A 19044-nucleotide genomic window follows, 5' to 3' on the forward strand; every position below is an offset into this window, starting at 1 on the left:
GGACCTTTTACTGCCTGTTATCCAGACCTGGTCCAGGCAGAGAGCTCTGACACACTGCCACTTCCTAGCCCAGTGTGTATTGTGATGACTAAATGTGGTGATCAGGTTATTATCAGTTTTTACAGTCTTTTATAGCTTGGTTAGCTACTCGCTGTGATATGTGACGTACACAATAATGCTGAAAGAATACGTCCAATAAACAAGACTTGGAGATGTCAGTAAATTATACTTTGCTCAAGTATTTATTAGGGCCTGAGCACCGAACGTGCAAAGGATTTTTCTTATTATTATTTTCTTCGGGGGCGTGTTGAAGGCCTACACATGCTCAAAAACTCATGAAACTTTGTATGTATTCTGGATTAATTTGAATGGGCATGGAAATATGGCTCAATAGTGCCTCCCCAAAAAAGCCCCTTACTTTGCTCTCATCCATTCTACACTTCTACAAAGGTGAAAGATTTATACGATCTGAACAGAAACAAGAGTGTTTTTGACCTGAACAAATCTATTAGTCTGTATGTAGGGACAGTGATAGCACCACCCACTGCCAAAAGGAGGTAAGCCTCGTTTTACAACTTTAATTGATTTACATTATATTTTTACTGTGTGGACTGCACTTGATGGCATGTAAACCCTAACCCTAACCCGTAATGCACAATTTTTGGGGCGTGGTCCGGCGTCCCTGGCGACTGCATCAGGTCCCCAGTTCGCAAGTGCTCAGGCCGCTCAGTGCTGCTTTGTAGCCCTAGTTTGTATTGTTCTTTTCAAAATATAAGTATGAGTTTACATTGTTTGATAATGTGCTCATTAAATAAATATAGTATTAACTAATAAAAACAAAACAATTCATACTATTAGATAATTACACAGTAGTGAAAACATCAGTAGGATTACTTTGTATTCAATTACTGCAAATAGATCCCTTTCAACTAAATCTTACACACTGAACCTTTAAAGGAAACATAGTTAACATGGTCCTGGTATGAATAAAAACTTAAATAACCGAATAAGTGCAGTTACATCTACTCAGGTACTGTGTTTATGTACTTGAGATGCTCAACTTTACATTTCATGCTTTTACACTCAACAACAATTCTAATCAATGTTTTATTAGTTTATTTCAAAATAAAGAATTTTACATACAAAACATATATGAGCAAATAAAATAAGATACATTTTCCAGTGATGGAATTGTTCAAAGTGCCCCACAAAAGGATCAAACAGCCGTAAAATGTATTCAAAATCTAAATAAATGAATATATAAATAAAATTAAAAGACAGAAATAAAAATTCACAGCGATGAAAGCTTTTAGAAAAACTTCACAATACCATTTTTCTGTACTGAGTATTTGTATACGTGTTTATTCTTTAAAATACATTTTACTGAGTTTTACAGTTTCACAGGTTATCCCCATCACACAGAGTATTCTCCCTGGGTTTAGCCTGACAGGCTTTGTGCCCTGTGCGCCTGACAAACCTCCTCAGCGGAATAAAGACTCATACTAACTCTTGCCCAATCAGAAGAGCGCAGGACCAGTGCGCGTGCGCAGAGGATGTTGCTCGCACACATACGACTTTGTCAGAATTTAGCGTCGCTAACGTGCTACTTCCTGAGCTAACTCCGGGTTCACACGCGTGTTTCCAGTTTAGAAGCAGCTGGAACCGTGAAAACTCAGCGTGTTACCAAACTCTCCAATAACGTAAACCAAGGTAGGAGCGTTTTCACACTTTAATGAGGGCGGCGGCGGCGGCGGCGGCAGACACACACAGCTAACATGGCATGGGAACTGGTTAGCTTGATGGGAACTCACAGTGATAACGTTAAGGTTATTTTATTTTTTGAAGGTGATGGTACCAGCGGCTCTGGTTCATTCATGTTTAACTTACATGGTTAATGTGCGCGTGGGCTCTGGTGTCTTTCTAGCTCAGCTGTACCCAGTGGACAAGTGACCAGGACGAGAGGTCAAGCCTCTGTTTTCTAATCTGAAGTCTGATCAGATCATAACGACCACTCACTCTGAGACTTTATCAATTACACTGACTCTTTCACTATCACCAGAGGGACGTGTAGCAGGGGCTGTGCTGCCGTCAGACTGTATTCACACAATACAGCGGTGTGTTGGACTGGAACCCGAGAGCAAGATGTTGTGTTAAAGCTCTAAGACAGATGTTCATCCAGACATCCCTAAAATAATGAATGAATTAAGTTTGGATTATTAACAGGATTATTGTTTTCCTGTTTCCTTATCAGTGTGAATGCCAATCCAGGGTTTGCCTCACCTTCTTCAACTCTTACACATCTCTCCAATCACCTGGAAATGTTCTAGTTAGATTGTTACGTCATCATTATATAGGTGTCGAAGCTCACCTTATACACAGTGGAGTCGGACAATATCACAGACACAACATGTTGTCAAGTGAACTTGGGGTTAAAAGTTTCTTGACAGTGTACCAGCCACTTTCCTAGTCTCTTCACTGTAATGAGCTAGATCACGAGAAATGATGTCATGTTTCACAGTGACTGGTAGAAAAGGCAAACATCAGACTCGTAGGTGTGACAATATTCTTCCATACTGAGATCACTCAATTTCTTAAAGCAAAAGCAGAACAAGGGTTTCTGAAAAATGATTATCTCCTTCCAAAGTGCTAGGACAAGAAAAGGCTGCTTTGAGTGTCTGAACACTTGTGACTGTGTTATCAACAGATATTTTATTAATCTATTAATTTGTACGTTTTCTTTTTTAAGTATTCTCTGGTTATGGCTTCTTAGATGTGGGGATTTGCTGTTTATCATTGGACAGCTTTGTTTTGGACAGCTTTAATCAGTTCATAGAGTAACTAGTAGTGGAGTGGAGATAGTGGAGAAATTAATTTGCAAATCAATAAAAAAAAATGCTAAGAGCAGCCCGACTGATAACAAGCTGTTATCGCAGTTTGAAAGACATGTTGTTCTTACTGTTCTTTTCTTACTTCATGCATCTTATAATTAAGTGATACTGTGTGGGGAACTCCCACTCAACAAGGGTAGTATTGCTACATAAATACAATCTTCTCCTGTGTCTCGTAGTCCCTAGTTCAAGGTGTTAATTTACAAAATTTCCTCACTGCCTATGTTAAGTAATGAAATCAGTATATGTGATGCAAGAGAATTAAGTTTACACAGTGATGTTTGGTGCATACTGTAATGTAAAATATCTACATGCCTAATTGGGTAATATGTATTCATTTATAACCACCTCTCTATAACCACTTTGAGTATTTGTGACTTGTTAACTTTGTAATGGCTGTCTCTAGTCACAGGCACAGCTCGACTAAACATGAAGTCAGTTGTAAACAGAGGGACTGATGTAATAAATATGTATTTGACACCTTTAGTCAGTCCCATTATGAAGGAAAAGTTGCTGTTCCATAAACATTTGCTATGAATCTCAGAAAGCTCATGAACACAAGGTAAACGTGAATTCATTAGTCTGCTGCTAGTGAGGTGTGGCCGTGCTTTCAATGGGCCAAGGGCCAAGAGCCAAGTGCCTGATCATTAGATTTCTTGGTTGGTGGCATCAGCGACAACTCATTGTTTTACCCTCATGACAGCTGATTGTCCGTTGGGTTGAACTAGAGCTGTGTTGGTGTGAGTTAGTGTGAGTTATGTCAAAAGTGACGTTAGAAACTGCAGCTGAGGTTAATAAGAAGATTAAATATAAAATTGCTATGATTTTTCTTCTGTTTGGCATTGCTTCGTTTTGATATTTCTTTCCCATGGAGAATAAAAGCCTGTAATAATTCGATGGGGTGTAACATCAGTGATCATATGTCAGTTTGGGAGTTGTCGTAGATGCACAGTAGTGATTGTAAAATCTGTTCTGTGCAGATTAGGCCTCTATGGTGTTGTTTGAGGCCAAGGTTCTTTGGGAGAAGTTAGATGGATGACTATGACATGTCTTTAGTTGGTTTACTTTTAAATTTAGATCCACAACCTTGACCAGCAAAAGTTTGGTAACATCAAAATGAATCATGTAATTGATCCCATAAGTTGGTGTTTTTTTAAAAGAACATCATATAGCTGCTGTTATAAGAACATTATTGATTCAAAATGATCAACCTCTTTGCTACAGACTTTTTCAGTCACAAACATGTGGGTGCCCATGGAATTCGAAAGGATTAGTGCTGCTGACACATTAAAAGACAGTTGCACAATCCAGGACTGGACTCAAGGTCACACCAGGACCAATATAAAACATTCAGTATGTTTTACATTGATCCTAATGTGACAGATAAGAACAAGTGGATGAGTACAAATAAGGCCAAAGAATTTGTCTTGTGTTGATACATTTGCTTTGTCTTATTGGAGTAATGCTACATTAGGTTAATGAAAAGGCACTTGACTGATGTGTTTAGTTTTGTGTGAAAAAAGAAAGCAGCATAATGCATGTAGACCGCTTCAACCAAATTCTAAGACAAAGGCAGTGAACTGAAAATCAAAAATATCTGCACACTGAAATCTGCCTTCTAGCTCCAATCAGGCAAACATATACTTTGAGAATATGATCAGACTTGGGTCACATGACTCGATCAGCAACATCAAATCACCCGAAAAGTGTGATACTGTTATTATTATTGTTATGTCATGCCTGCTTCTTAGAATTATATAATAATGCATTTTTCAGACATCAACATTTTCGGTAAATTGGGTCTGGGCATTTTCCGGAGTTTGTCTTTCACATATGAACAACACAGCTGGGGATTGTGCTGGACAGATGTGTTCACAACAACAGGAAAATATCCCCAAAATTCAGGCAAGGTGTAGTGCAGGACATGACATATACATTCTGCTGCAGAAAACATATTTCTTTTGTTTAAAGCACATCGACACTAGCGTCGGGCGTTATCGTCAAAAGCTCTCGAATCTCATAGTCTTTACCAAGTTGACATCTTCATCAGCCTTTTCTACATATATGACAACTTTCTTCATCAGTGTTACAAACGCCATCAACTCGCTTCATTTTCCAGAGATTTTTCTGCTGTACTCTAACATGGGCTACCTCTGACATTTTTAACTGAGAAAGCTGGCAGAAAAGTTCCAGAAGATGTCCGGAGCAACTGACTTGGGTTTTCACATACAGCCCCTCAGGAAAACTTCAGGAACATGTCTGGTATTGCGGTGCATTTATTGTATATATCTGAAAGCAGCATAACTGAGCATGACTGCTGCGGCCACATACAGATGCAGAAAACTCAAGGGTCCTGCAGCCAAAATACCTGATCCAGCAATTTAATAAGGCCGTCAACATGCTAAAAATCAAATTTACTGCTAAATCTGCCCTATGAATTAAGTTTTAGAATTGTTTCTCATTTAGATATTTTTGGTCTTTAGTTTTTTTTAAAGGAGAAATAATTGGAGCAACAATGTGTCTAACCTAGGATTGAAAAAACAAGAAAGTACTTTTATTTTGATGGTCTCATTAGGAAAGGCCGTTCTCCCAAGCAATAAACCTCATGTCCGGTGGAAATTTATTTTGACATTATTTTTCTGTGGTAAAATAAGAAACGACAAATTTTTCTGGTAACAAATCTATTCATCAAGGTCCATTGATTTTTAATCAATTGCTGCTATTGAGAAAACTATCAAACAACCGGTCACATTGATAGTGGTTTTATCTCTGAGCACATGACGTGGCATTGTGACCTTGACTGTCGGGGAGGGCTGCTCTGTCTGCTGCCTCCACCCGTCTTAGGCGTCACATGACAACTGAGTCGTACTTCAGACGAGCCTCACACCGCCTCAGAGAACATGGTGTCCTCTCTGTGAAACTGAACTTTTCTTTGTTAAGAAAAAACTGTTAAGTAGAGTTTGTGAGGAGTGTTGTAAAAATGGTGGGAGTAGTGGAAGTGAAACTCTGTTTCCTGTTCTCAGTCAGCATTCTTGTTGTTGATGTTGCTCATTCATTTTTATGACATGTGATTTTATGTTATTTTTAATATAACGGAAAAGGAGAACAAAATAATGCACCATCATTGAAGTAGCTCACTCTTGGTGTGGTTGTCAGATTAATAGCTGTTAGTTTTAGAGACTAAAGCATCACTAAGGTAGCATGATAATTACTATTTACTCCTCAACAGTCATGTGCTTCAGGCTCATTCAGGTTGTGTAACCACTGTTGTCTTTTTGCAGGGGGGCTGATATCCATCCCTCAATTTCCCAGGGATCCCTCAGCCAGATGAAGGCCGAGCAGGATGGAGACATCCTCGAAGGTAACTGCCTCAGATAACAGAAACATGACCATCGCCTTATAAACACACCTGCTGTGCTGTCTATCATTAAACTCTCTGGCCAGGCATCAGTGTGCATGCTTATAACAATACTTTACAGTACATTTTAACTAACAGCATTACTGTTTAACTTTTTAAAACTCTAAATAAAGGGAGATCTATTTTATTTATTCCTGATGCTTGAATATTTAGTTTGGATTACAAACTGTGTTATTGTTTAAAAGCTTGAATGCTGTTAATTCTCATAGGTATGACCTTTATTGCTGCTCATGTGATGCTGTGGGATTTGTTATAGGGTAAAGGGCAGGCCGGAGATTTTTTTTTCTCCAGGGGTTGTGTTATTTTGGACAATCCCAAGCTGTCATCACTTCTCTCTCCTGGCAGGTCATTTGTAGAGACATGATGTCAGAATGTTGTGACATCTATTGAGAGAAAAAAGCACGATAAAGGCTGATTCATATCAAAGCAGGGACACTATTAGAGAGCAGTGGACTTTGGAACCAGCAGTGAGCTGGAGATGGCGCGAGAAAGGAAGGAAAGGTCCAAACTCAGTGAGTTGTACAGGACGTCTACAGCTTAAGGACTCATAGTAATTATTTAGTCAACGATGTTAAACAGTAATTACAGATTGGATTCCACGTGAGGTTTTAGTTTTGTTTATATTCACTGATGTTTCCCTTCATTGTTTTCTCGGTCATTGAGGTTAAGAATAATGTCCTAATTACATGTTATTACTGAACAACTAAACACATGTAATTTAAAGTCATACTCTAAATCACTTTGGTAGAATTTTTGAAATTAATGTATAAAGTGATTTTAGCTTATCATTGATTAGATATTTCATATGGTCATTCAACTTTAACAAATCTCTTAATTTTAAAGTGTATGTAGTCTGTTTAATAAACCTCCTGGACCCCAGGCCCTCTGGCTCAAGCATTTTCCTGAGTGGAGATTGATCAAAGCTGTGTTTTGTGCTTTTCAAAAAAAGATTGAAATGTCTGGATTTAATCTTTTTAGCAGAGCAGTTCTGTGCAGATCTGCTGTATTTCTCTCTTTAGAAGTTAATATATGTAAAAACAAATCCATCGTAGCCATGGCCCACGTTGTGTTTTTGCTGCTTAAATGATACTGAATGCATTAAACATTAAATAAATGGTGAGTAATTTTCAGCTTTGAGTTTTAATAGTACCAGTTAGGCTGGTATGTGATAATAAGGTTCAAAACTACAGATGAGCTCTGCACTCTGAGCGATTTTCTCTAAAAGAACCTCAAATAGTGAGATGGATTTGGGAGATGGAATGTTTTTTTATCTTATCACAAACTGCAATTTGTTTTTTATTCTGTGGTTTTGTTAGAGGACTCCCCTCAGGATGATGGAAACGAGACGAACCAGTACAGCTCCATCTCTCCTCCTGCCTCACCTGTGGCCCAGGAAGAGCCCTTCACGACATACTTTGAAGACAAGGTGCCAATTCCTGAGAGCGCCAACCAGGTACTGACAATGACTGTTTCATGTTTTATAAGCAGCAAAATTAACCTCTTTGCTCCTGTTGGAGAAATAAGAATTGGTTAGATTTTAGGTAAAATATGGACTTGGATCTATTAAATTATATTGTTCAAATTGCAACATCAGTTAGAAAAATACAATTGTGTTGTCTTTCGTCCAGATCTTCAGTTTCCGTAAACTCTGGGCCTTCACTGGACCAGGGTTTTTGATGAGTATCGCTTACTTGGATCCAGGGAACATTGAGTCTGACCTGCAGTCTGGAGCTAAAGCCGGCTTCAAGGTGAGAAATCAAAAGAAGACTGCTGCCATGGCTCAGTAGTTTACATTGCTGGTCATAGTTATGGATTGTAAAAGACAGAAAATCTACAACCATAAGTTTGAACTATAATGAAGGCAAATGATTTGCTTGTTTTCAAATTTTTCTTTCTTTCTATTTTTGTTATCTGAACAAAAGCATCATTGCCATCATTATCAATGCCATCAGCTTATTTTCTGAAAAAGGAAAAAAAGAAAATGTTACCCACAGGCATCTTTCATTTTAATCTATAAGAAGTTGAAGCATTTTGTTCTGATTTTGTCTTTCTCAGCTTCTATGGGTGCTCCTGTTAGCCACCATTATCGGGCTGCTGCTGCAGAGGTTAGCTGCACGCCTCGGGGTCGTAACAGGGATGCACCTGGCTGAAGTCTGCAACCGCCAGTATCCTACAGTGAGCTTCACACATTTACCTTCTGTGTATACATACACTTTTATTTTGCCAGAGGTTATATTTGTATTTGTCAACATGAGTGCTGCATTATTGATTTCATACTCTTAGATATTGTTGAATTACCTCTGTGAACTAGAGAGGTACCCTAATGTTGAATAACTAATTTTATTTGCTAAATTCTGATTATATCTTAAATAATTTGCCTTTTCAGGTTCCTCGGATCCTCCTTTGGTTGATGGTCGAATTGGCCATTATTGGCTCAGACATGCAGGAGGTCATCGGCTGTGCCATCGCTCTCAACCTCCTCTCTGTGGGCAGGTAACATCTTTTTTTTCGTACTTATCCTTGAAGTGGTTGCAAATAATTTCCCATTTTTTTCCCATTAATGATGATACTGATACTGAAAATACTGAAGAAAAATGCAATTTGCTATTTTTCTCCTCCAGGATCCCACTGTGGGGAGGAGTCCTCATCACCATCACAGACACATTTGTCTTCCTCTTTCTTGACAAATATGGTATGTGTTTTTCTCCTATAGATATACAACCACTAGCTTCCAGTCGGTGCTTGAAATATTGTGCATCTCAGTGTTGACACAGTTTGTATTTCTTCGTAGGCCTGAGGAAACTGGAGGCTTTTTTTGGCTTTCTTATCACTGTAATGGCTATTAGCTTTGGTTACGAGGTATGGTTCCCTTACGTTTGAAATGTGATTGAAGTCACATCTCACACATTTTTACAGAGACGTTCATTACACCCTGACATATTTAACTTTTTGCCTGTCTTTAGTATGTTGTGGCAGCGCCAGACCAAGTGCAGCTGCTGAAGGGGATGTTTGTACCGTACTGTGCCGGCTGTGGGCCTTTGCAGCTGGAGCAGGCTGTGGGAATTGTAGGAGCCGTCATCATGCCCCACAACATCTACCTGCACTCGGCGCTGGTCAAGGTTAGAAACACTTGTGATATGAATTAAACCTAAAGGAATCAACAAGTCACAATAATATTAAATGTCATTTAGAAAAAGTATAAATTGAATTGGCTAAAAAATAAACTGTTTTCCTATTTATTCCCTCATATATCAGTCTCGGGAGATTGACCGCAAAAACAAGAAGGATGTAAAAGAAGCCAACAAGTATTTTTTCATCGAGTCAACGGTCGCTCTGTTCATCTCTTTTCTCATCAACGTCTTTGTCGTGGCGGTCTTTGCTGAAGCCTTCTATGATAAGACAAATATCCAAGTGGTGGGTATACACTAAAATGAATTACTCTTTACTAAGCACTGCTGAAGCTTGTGTCTGTCATTCTGCAATACAGTGATGTAAATGTTTTGGGATCAGGACCATTGACATCAATTTGTTGCTCATTGGATGTTCTTTTTTCCTGGTTGTAGCGTGAACAGTGCAACGCTACCGGCAGTCCTCACGCAGATCTCTTCCCAGCGAACAACAACACATTGGAGGTGGACATCTACAAAGGGGTATGTCAGGGCATAGTGACTGAAACCTTAAAGGTTCAGTGTGTGGAATTTAGTGATATCTAGTGGTGAACTTGCATGTTGCAGCTGAATACCCCACACCTCACCCTCCCCTTCCAAACATGAAAGAGAACCTGTGGTAGAATTCAGTTATTATAGAATCTCAAAAGGTGTTTAGTTTGTCCTGTCTGGACGACTGTAAAAAAACATGGCGGCCTCCATAGAGAGGTCCCACTCGCGATGTAAATATAATGTATTTAAATATAAAGGGCCAATTCTAGGGTGAGGAAACCAACAATTTGTACAATTCAGATGAAACACACTAGTTAAAACATCACTAGGATTATTTTATATTCAATTTCTGCCAATAGATCCCTTTTACCTATATCTTACACACTGGACCTTTAATCATAAGAGAAAACCTAATTCTGATTGGGTAGATTATGAACATTATCGGTAGATAACAGATCAAGTCTGATTTTAGGTACCGGAGAAGAAGCAAAAGAAATTTCCCCAGGATTATTTATTGTTGGCAAGCACATAATATTTTATTTTAGGGCTCTGCACCTCCAATCAGGTGTTTCCTCTTATTGTGGTTGAGTAGAGGCATATGAGGGATGGGCAGACCTCTGCTGTCACTCACTGTTAGTTCAATAGGCTGCATAATGTTTACAGTGGAAAAGTGACTAAATTAAGTTTGCTAAAAGAAATCTTGATCTATGAGGTCTCATCTTTCTCTGTATAGATGGCCACAGTAAGTAGATGTATAATGAGAATAAGGCATTCTTTGTTTATGTTTGTTCAGGGAGTGGTCCTGGGCTGTGTCTTTGGCCCTGCGGCTCTCTTCATCTGGGCCATAGGGATCCTGGCAGCTGGACAGAGCTCCACTATGACAGGCACTTACTCTGGGCAGTTTGTCATGGAGGTAGGAATGCCTGTTTTGTTGGTAGCTTTACTTTCATTATTGTTTATTTAATTCTAGTCAGGCATTTTAAAGCAGATGGAAATGGGTAAAAAACAAACATTACATCTAGATGTGTATACCTATCCTTGTGTTGTCTGGTTTTCTTAGGGTTTCCTGAACCTGCGATGGTCCCGTTTTGCGCGGGTCCTCCTGACCCGCTCCATTGCCATCACGCCAACTCTGCTGGTAGCCATTTTCCAGGACGTTCAGCATCTGACAGGCATGAATGACTTTCTCAACGTGCTTCAAAGCATGCAGGTCAGGTCCAGGCGTCCAGAAACAAGCTCTCAAAATCGAATGTGTAAAAAGCTCTTTATCCTGCTCTTACTCAACCTATAGCCCAGTTTTTTTATACTTATCCTTCTTTTATTGTGTGGAGCATAATCCTGTAAAATATTCACCTCTTTTTTCTTATCCAACAGCTTCCATTTGCTTTGATCCCAATTCTGACTTTCACCAGTCTGACATCCATAATGAACGACTTTGCAAATGGAATGTGAGTGAAATTCTTTCTCTCTTATTTAACTTTACAGATGTTGTCAGATAATTTAGTTGGACTATATATTAAAAACACTCTGACAGTCAGGCCTTTAGTTTTTACGCAAACGAGAGATTTATTCAGTAGTGTAACAGTAAAGACGATGATGCAAGATAATAATAGTTCTGATGAATCATCATATTACATACATACGACATTCTCAGGATCCTGTTATTTTGAGAAAATCCATTTTTTCTCAGTGGCTGAATAAGTGCCTGCCTGTTTGCTTTAGGTTCTGGAAGATTTCCGGGGGCATCGTCATCCTGGTGGTTTGTGCAATCAACATGTACTTTGTGGTGGTTTATGTGACAGCGCTGAACAGCGTGCTCCTCTACGTCCTCGCTTCTCTTCTCTCTGTAGCCTATCTGTGCTTCGTAGGCTACCTGGTGAGTTATTAGTGCAGCCATACATTGACTTCCATTTGTTTTCAGACTTACTGTTTCGTGACCTTTCTCTCCTTTGTCGTTGTCTGCAGGTTTGGCACTGTCTGGTTGCTTTGGGGGTTTCCTGCCTGGACTTTAGCAGCAGGGTAAGAAAGCGACCTGCTCTGTTGATAGAGGAGCAGTCAGAGTACGACTCCTAGAGCTGGACAGGACAGTAACCACCAGCATTCCTCTGTCCTATTGGAGACTCTGAGCCCTGTACACAACCAGGACTTTCTCGAGATCACATAGGATCTTGAAAGCACCTTCTCTGCTAATGTCACGTGTTTGCTTCTGTGTTGGACTGGGTATGGAAGTTTGTTGCATTTTAGAAAATTGGATCAAACTTACTAATACCACACCAGCGCAGTATGTTAGATGTGAATAATTTATGCTTGAGTTTACCTCTAATGAATATATGTGCATATTTTGACAAATCAATAATTGTTACAATCCTCGAAGACAACAACTGTCGCTAACTTTGCTGAAAAGTGTTTATACAACAAACAGTACAACTCAATTTCAAATTGCTGTAATTATCAGTATCTTTAAATAACAACTTCCAGACTTTTTCAAAAGTATAATGTCCTAGATGTGAAGAAATAGCAGCTCAACTTGTGTTACCAAACTGTCCCTGAGAGGATACTTTGCCAACAGTGTTTGTGTTAAAATAATGCAAAAAAAACCGTTAAAATAATGCAGTAATATTTTTCAAGTATTTTTATATAACAAAATCTGATCAGACATGTAGCATATCATACACACTGTTTGAAAGAAATCATGTTTGCTGTTGAGTTTATACTGTTACAAACACAGTATCAGCAAGGCTTATTTTCAGCTCTGTTTCTGTTAAGTAAGAGAAACCTAACTATTTACCTAAAGTAATATTTTCCAGACTCATCCATGACAATGTCTCTGACTAATATTAGCTTCATCAAGTACTTAGCTCTGTGTGAGCCCTCTTACATAGTGTGAACCTGCCAGTGTCCTGGTGGGAGGGGGAGGAGCTGCTGCTTCTGCTACGATTGCCACTCTACCTCAACATCATTCAACTACCTTCTCATCCCTCTAAGCCTCCTTGTAGCTTGTTGTTTAACTCACTGGATTTTGCATGAAGTAATTGAAAAACGCCTAATAATTCAAAGAGAACATAACACTTAATTTCAGGGGTTTAATGCTGTGAGCTGATTCCTGTCTAACATGTCAGAGAAGTTTAAGTAACAAGTTTCAGTATCATGCAGAAGTTGGTTCAATACAAAGTCTGTGAATGAAATATGCCTCCTCAAATGAGTGAAGCTTTATGTGACTACAGCCTCGTCCTCAGAGGCTCTTTTTAGTGCCTAAATAATCAGGATGGCAGCAACTCCGGTTGGTCAACACCCTGACGTGAGCTTATTAGTAAAATTCAATTTATTTAGTAGGAAACTGATCATCAAGACATGTTTTTAACAGTAACAGCAGTTATTTCGTTCCCTCTACTAACAGAGCTTAGGTGTCCAAAGGAAAATAAACAACTTCATCCACCACATTTTTATCCAACATGTCTTTGAAGAACATCAGGATAAAATACATTTTATATTTATAAAGTTAAAATTCCTGAAAGGAAATCACTGCAGCATATTTGTCCTGCTCTGTAAAGAGAAATGAAATAACAACTTTTATGTTTGTCTAAAAATAATGTAAAAATTGTTATAATTATCTTGACAAAGAAGTTCAAAGAAATCCAAGGCTTGTTATATAACCCACAATGACAAGTTTGACTGAGTCTCAACTTAGACTCTGAAAACTGCTCATTTTGTGAATAAAAATAAGACCGAATAAAATTCATTCAGGACAGAAAGTAGACAACTTCAAAGTAGACAATATTTATTGTAATTCTGATGCACTGAATCTATAAATTAAGTTTGTTTCCATTGCTCCACTGATTTATTTAGATCTCCTAATGATTTTTCTAACGTGGTTTTAAGGCAATGAATTTGCTTTGCTTGTTCTCCTTTCTCAACATTGATTTTTAACAAGTTTGCAGGGCAGCAGAACTTCAGGTCAAAATAAAGTTTAAAATATGCCTTGTTTTTCTCAAAAAGTTGGCATATCTAATAAACCAGCGCAAGGGAAACAATAACATGTTTAAGAACATTTGAACATTTCTAATTATATTTTAATACCAGCTGTTATACACCAAGGGCCATCACTTCCTCCCTCAGACTGAAGACATCACATGTTCTGCCATCACAGCCGGGTATCAGTCCATCTAACAGGGATAAAGTTAAGCAGCAGCCGTTTAATGTGGAAATGATGTCCTGATCTTCCTATGAGGCAGCAGTTATCAGGTGTCAGAGAGGTGGGGAAGAACCTCACATTGTTGTTTAGTTTTTCCTGTCGGCATTGGACAGACCAATGTGGCTGTTTTATTTTAGTACCAGGATCCTATCAACATACTGAGTTTCTCTGGAATAACATGGGGGGAAGAAAAACTCTAGTTTTTATCTGTGTTACCACCTAATGTATCCAATTCGTTAAAGAAATTTAAAAAAAATGATGATATATGCTGTACTAAAGCACCTGACTGAGCCGTATCCAAGTGAGGTGTGTGTATGTGTGTGTATGTATGTATGTATGTATGTGTGTGTATATATATATATATATATATATATATATATACACACACACAAACACACAGTAACAGGACAAATGTATGGGTTCAAATTAATACAGTTACAGTAAATGAATCCAATCTAGCTGAGATGACTTGGAGCCATTTGTCTTGCCCCAGTAATCATAGTAAAAATCTCAGGTTCTTTCCAGAAGTTATTGTCCTGTGAAATGTTCACATTAGTGCGTTGGTCCAGGTGCAGCTGCAGGTGGCAGAAATGCATTAATACCTTTCTGACAGGAAAAATGGAAACAACACAGACCGCACACACACATTTGAATTGTTACAGAGAAAACATTAGTGTAGTAAACATCACTACACTGTGTCTCACTCATTTCTGCTCTTGGCATTGAAGGAATAAGTGTCTGTTCTTTGCTATTGAATGAAAAACACTGTGTCCAAAATAAATGGGGAATAATGGATATATGGACAATTGTTGCCGTCTTCTTTCTGGCTGTCAAAAGAAAAACTTGTGATCTGTATGTTTCATAATTACTGATTTGTGTCAATTTCTTGACGACATGTTATTGCAATAAATAAACTACACAACCTGATAACTTGCTTTACTGTAAAACCTGCTAACTACAGTACAGAGTAGCTTAACGTTAGTTTAATATTAACATGAACTGTTAAATTGAACTGTGAGAATAATGTAAACTAGAAAAGATGTGTTGGGTTTTAAGGGGTTCCCTACACACTGCTTAAAAAGTAAACCATGTATATATATTTACATTTACAAGGGGTCAAGGGTCAAAATTCCATATTTCTACCTTTATTTAATCAGTGTAGATGGTAGTCCATAGCATGTAGTACAAATGCTCTCTTCCAGGATTTTCCAGGATTAAATGAGGAAAGTAGCATTTTGACCCAAGGTGAGCACCTTTAATTAATCTATAATCAATTCATTATTATGATTTTATCAAATTCAAATTGTGGACCGATTGGATCCTTTTTTTATTTACCTCATCAAAACACAATATTGATTATGTTTTCCTCTTTTAAAGAAGACAGAGCGAGTGATTTTGAAATGAGCTGCAGTAGCACCACATTTCCACAGGTTATAATAAGCACAATGTGTGTACTTAGCAGGTAGTTTTGAGGTTTTCTTAATTATTTAAGAAATAATCATCGTTTTTTAAATTATTTTCATTAGTTTACATGTTGAATCATTCATTTAAGCTCAAGAATCAGTTTTAATGGCAAAATTGTTTTTCAAATAATTCATGTTCTCATGAATTAAATGATGTGACTAAATGTTTACAACAATTTCACTCGTAACGACTCCATCTCTTTTTTCTCTCTTTCAGTTTCAAATGGGACTATCTCGTCACACGGACCTTTACCTACTGAACGAAATGGACTCTGACTCTGTGGGTGAGAGATAGGACGACACAATGTGGCTGGGTGGATGTTTTTTATTCTGGTGCCTGAAGAAAACGGACAGATAACCTGACTGAAGCGTGGGACCACTGGAGCTCGCTCAGTGGAAGTCCATCCTCACCCGGTGCCTGACATATTTTTAAGTGCACTTGTTGTGCGCCCACAGATGTCTAATCCTGTTCACTTCAGTAACAGGTGTGTTCCATCACAAACGTCTCAGCGACAAGTGCAAATGATTTAATATCAAAGCTCCAAAATGAGACATCTCTAAAGAATATGTGGTTCCTGTGACTCAAAAGCCTTTCACATGTTTGGATTTTACAAACTCTCTCCTCAAGCTCCATAACATTGGCTTCTCCAAATCCGTTAACAAGCCAATGAGACTGTGACAGTTGCCAACTAAACACTACAGTGATGAAAAAAACACTTTCCAGTTAGAAATCACACAGAATTTAATCAACTATTCCAAAACATAGAGTTACCACAGTTCGGAGACACAACTGGCTGCTGTGGACCTCCAGTAGTACCTCCAGTAGTAGACATGTTTAATTTTTTTTTTATTTACCTGATGTAACAAATCAAATCTCACATTTTTCCATTGGACACATCCCCAACGTAAGACAACACAGAGGTCCAACACCAAAGCTATATAATGAACGTTTTTGGGGCAAGCAAGCGGCTGCATTTATTCTAATTTATATTCAATTACAATCTTTAGTAAATACATGCAAATATTAGATGAATAAATGCGTATAATTAATATATTGAATATGAACTTACAAAATAGAGAAGGTATATATATATATACCTGATCAGTCAAACTTTTCCATGTTTTTTATTGTGTAAGACAACGCTAGTTTTATGTCGCTCTCGCTGTCTTACAATGTAATTTGGATATGTTTTATTCAAATTCTCATAATGAAGATGTTCATCTTTGAATTTTAAAGACTTTTTAGAATTTTCAGAGGATTCTGAATGATATTTTCTCCCACTTTGTTGCTGGCAGTTATAATATTTTATATTATCTTATTTAAATTTAGTTTCTTCAATTTCCTTCTCAAATAAGCTTAGGTCAGTTTGTTTTGTTTTGTTTATTTATGTGTAGTTTATCATTTTTATAAAGTGCTCCTTGGTTTTGTATGTAGTTTTATTATGTTCACTTGAGAATGTTGGGGCATTATTAGAAGCTTGACTTGTTTTTTTATGTTTCTTTTTGATGCAGCCAAATTTTTGCAGAATTATGCTGTATGCAAAAGTGAACTTTTAATAATTTCTATTTTAATTTCTGAACTCGATATGGAGGAGAAAGTTGGCACTGTGGTGCAACAGGTGAGTAACGTTGAAAGGTAAATAAGAGAAGTGATGTGAGGTGTTGTATCACGAGTAGAGGGACGGGTCATGCTCACTGTGTGACTGGGTGCGGCTCGACTCTGTTGCACAATGAGTGTGAGGGGAGTTAACAAACATTAACATGTTTGACAACTGTTAATGTTGAAATGCCGCCTCTTGTGCACTTCAGTTACTGGGTCAATATAGCACTTTGCACAAACAGTGTTACCCTGTGTTAAAGTAAATATAAAGAGTAAAAACTGTACACACAAGACACTCGAGAGGAAGACAAAAGTGATGTAAAATAATGGCAACAGGATCCGTCATAAAAACCTTAGAGGTTTGATGGATTGTGTTGTTGATAAAACTAAATATTTTCCTTGACCAAATATTGGACTAAACGTGTGTGTCTTCTAATTACTGTGCAGACATCCACACAGTGCCTCCTGTGTTCACCACTGTGCCTCAGTCCAAAACAAACACAAACTAATTCAAGTAATTCCCAAATACTGCACATGGAACAACTTTGAAAAAAAGCGATACTTATTCCATTGGAACGTGTGCTACTGAAATCCAACATTGCTACAAATGAATATTCATACATTTGCATTTGAATTTACATGTCATACCAAACAAAAAACAAATATTGGTGTCACTGATGCAAAAAAATTGTTTTAAACAAATGTAATGACAAATGTCATGGACCAAGGTGTAATTTGGAGCAGAAAAGCTGAAATGTTTAAGCTATATGATAATATATTTTTAAGAAAAGCTATTAGTAAATGAATTTGGGTGGACTTGCAATGATCAATAAACATCCCCCTGCAGGACACATGCATTTGGTTGAGGAATGGAGTTCATCAGGTGAACATCATTTGACCTCTGACTGATTTATAAAGTTGCTTCCAGTGGAGTCAATTAAAACATTGTAATGACCTCAGTTATTCCATATTTGTAATTGATCACTTCATCATGGATCATCATGTTTTGTAACGAATATTGCCTACATTTTGGAACAGATTGGGATCGTCAGAGACCATTGTCTGATTCCATGTCCAGACAGAAAACTGGTACCGTACTGCTGCACTGTATTGTAAATTAGATTAAATATATTGTTTCTGATTTGATGACATTGTACAGTGTGACACCTCCTGTATTGAGAGCTTATTAAAAGGTGGTTTTCTGATTTTTCTTGCGTATCCATGTCTGTTTTGTTTGAGTAAAAAAGGTAAAAAATTGCTTTTAATTATGTTTTTTTTTCATCGTTACCAAATCTTTACTGATTTGTCTTTAGTGAGAAAGACGAAAAACAAATGTCGATTATCTCCTGCTCCTCTCCCTCATAACTTAGTCCTCATGTTGATATTTCTCTGTTACTAGAATATGTTTGCCACATCTGAAATATTAGTTTAGTTAGTGAGATTTCTTTTAAATGTCATGTCTTCTTTACTTATACTGTCTCTGGGGGGTTAAAATATATAACTATTTAAGATTATTTAATTTACTCAGCAGTGGTTATTAATTCTGATTGCCTGTAATCCCTCAGGAGGTTAATGTGGCCGTAAAAAAATACAGATGAATCATTGACAGAAAATAAACAGAAAAAGACAATACAAATGAACATATCTAACATAGGATTAAAAAGTAGAAAATAAATAAAAGATAAATACATGAATAAATAAGAGGTGTGAGTATAATAAAAAAAATATTCTGATTCAATACTTTTTTTGTGAATATACATCCGCGTATGAGGAATAGTTAAGACAAAATACAATTTTAATATTTAATATTTAAACTTAAATTCA

General features: G+C 37.5%; 1 protein-coding gene across 2 annotated transcripts; it reads left to right on the top strand.

Annotated features, from left to right (window-relative positions):
- Positions 1 to 1547: 1547 nt before the first annotated feature.
- Positions 1548 to 17963, top strand: LOC117761196 (natural resistance-associated macrophage protein 2-like). 2 transcript variants are annotated; one of them, XM_034584886.1, is made up of 17 exons: positions 1548 to 1710; positions 6170 to 6249; positions 7623 to 7759; positions 7935 to 8054; positions 8362 to 8481; positions 8693 to 8799; positions 8928 to 8998; positions 9098 to 9165; positions 9270 to 9425; positions 9562 to 9720; positions 9870 to 9956; positions 10759 to 10878; positions 11026 to 11175; positions 11340 to 11413; positions 11688 to 11841; positions 11931 to 11984; positions 15838 to 17963. In XM_034584886.1, the coding sequence occupies exons 2-17, from the start codon at positions 6216 to 6218 to the stop codon at positions 15913 to 15915; spliced, it is 1689 nt and encodes a 562-aa protein (XP_034440777.1). In that variant the 5' UTR covers positions 1548 to 1710; positions 6170 to 6215; the 3' UTR covers positions 15916 to 17963. The 2 variants fall into 2 exon arrangements, with proteins under 2 accessions (XP_034440777.1, XP_034440778.1); XM_034584887.1 differs by lacking the exons at positions 1548 to 1710; positions 6170 to 6249 and adding an exon at positions 6653 to 6818.
- The last annotated feature ends 1081 nt before the right edge of the window (positions 17964 to 19044 follow it).

This window comes from Hippoglossus hippoglossus, chromosome 5, assembly GCF_009819705.1.
Source record: "Hippoglossus hippoglossus isolate fHipHip1 chromosome 5, fHipHip1.pri, whole genome shotgun sequence".
In the NCBI taxonomy this organism is placed as follows: Eukaryota; Metazoa; Chordata; class Actinopteri; order Pleuronectiformes; family Pleuronectidae; genus Hippoglossus; species Hippoglossus hippoglossus.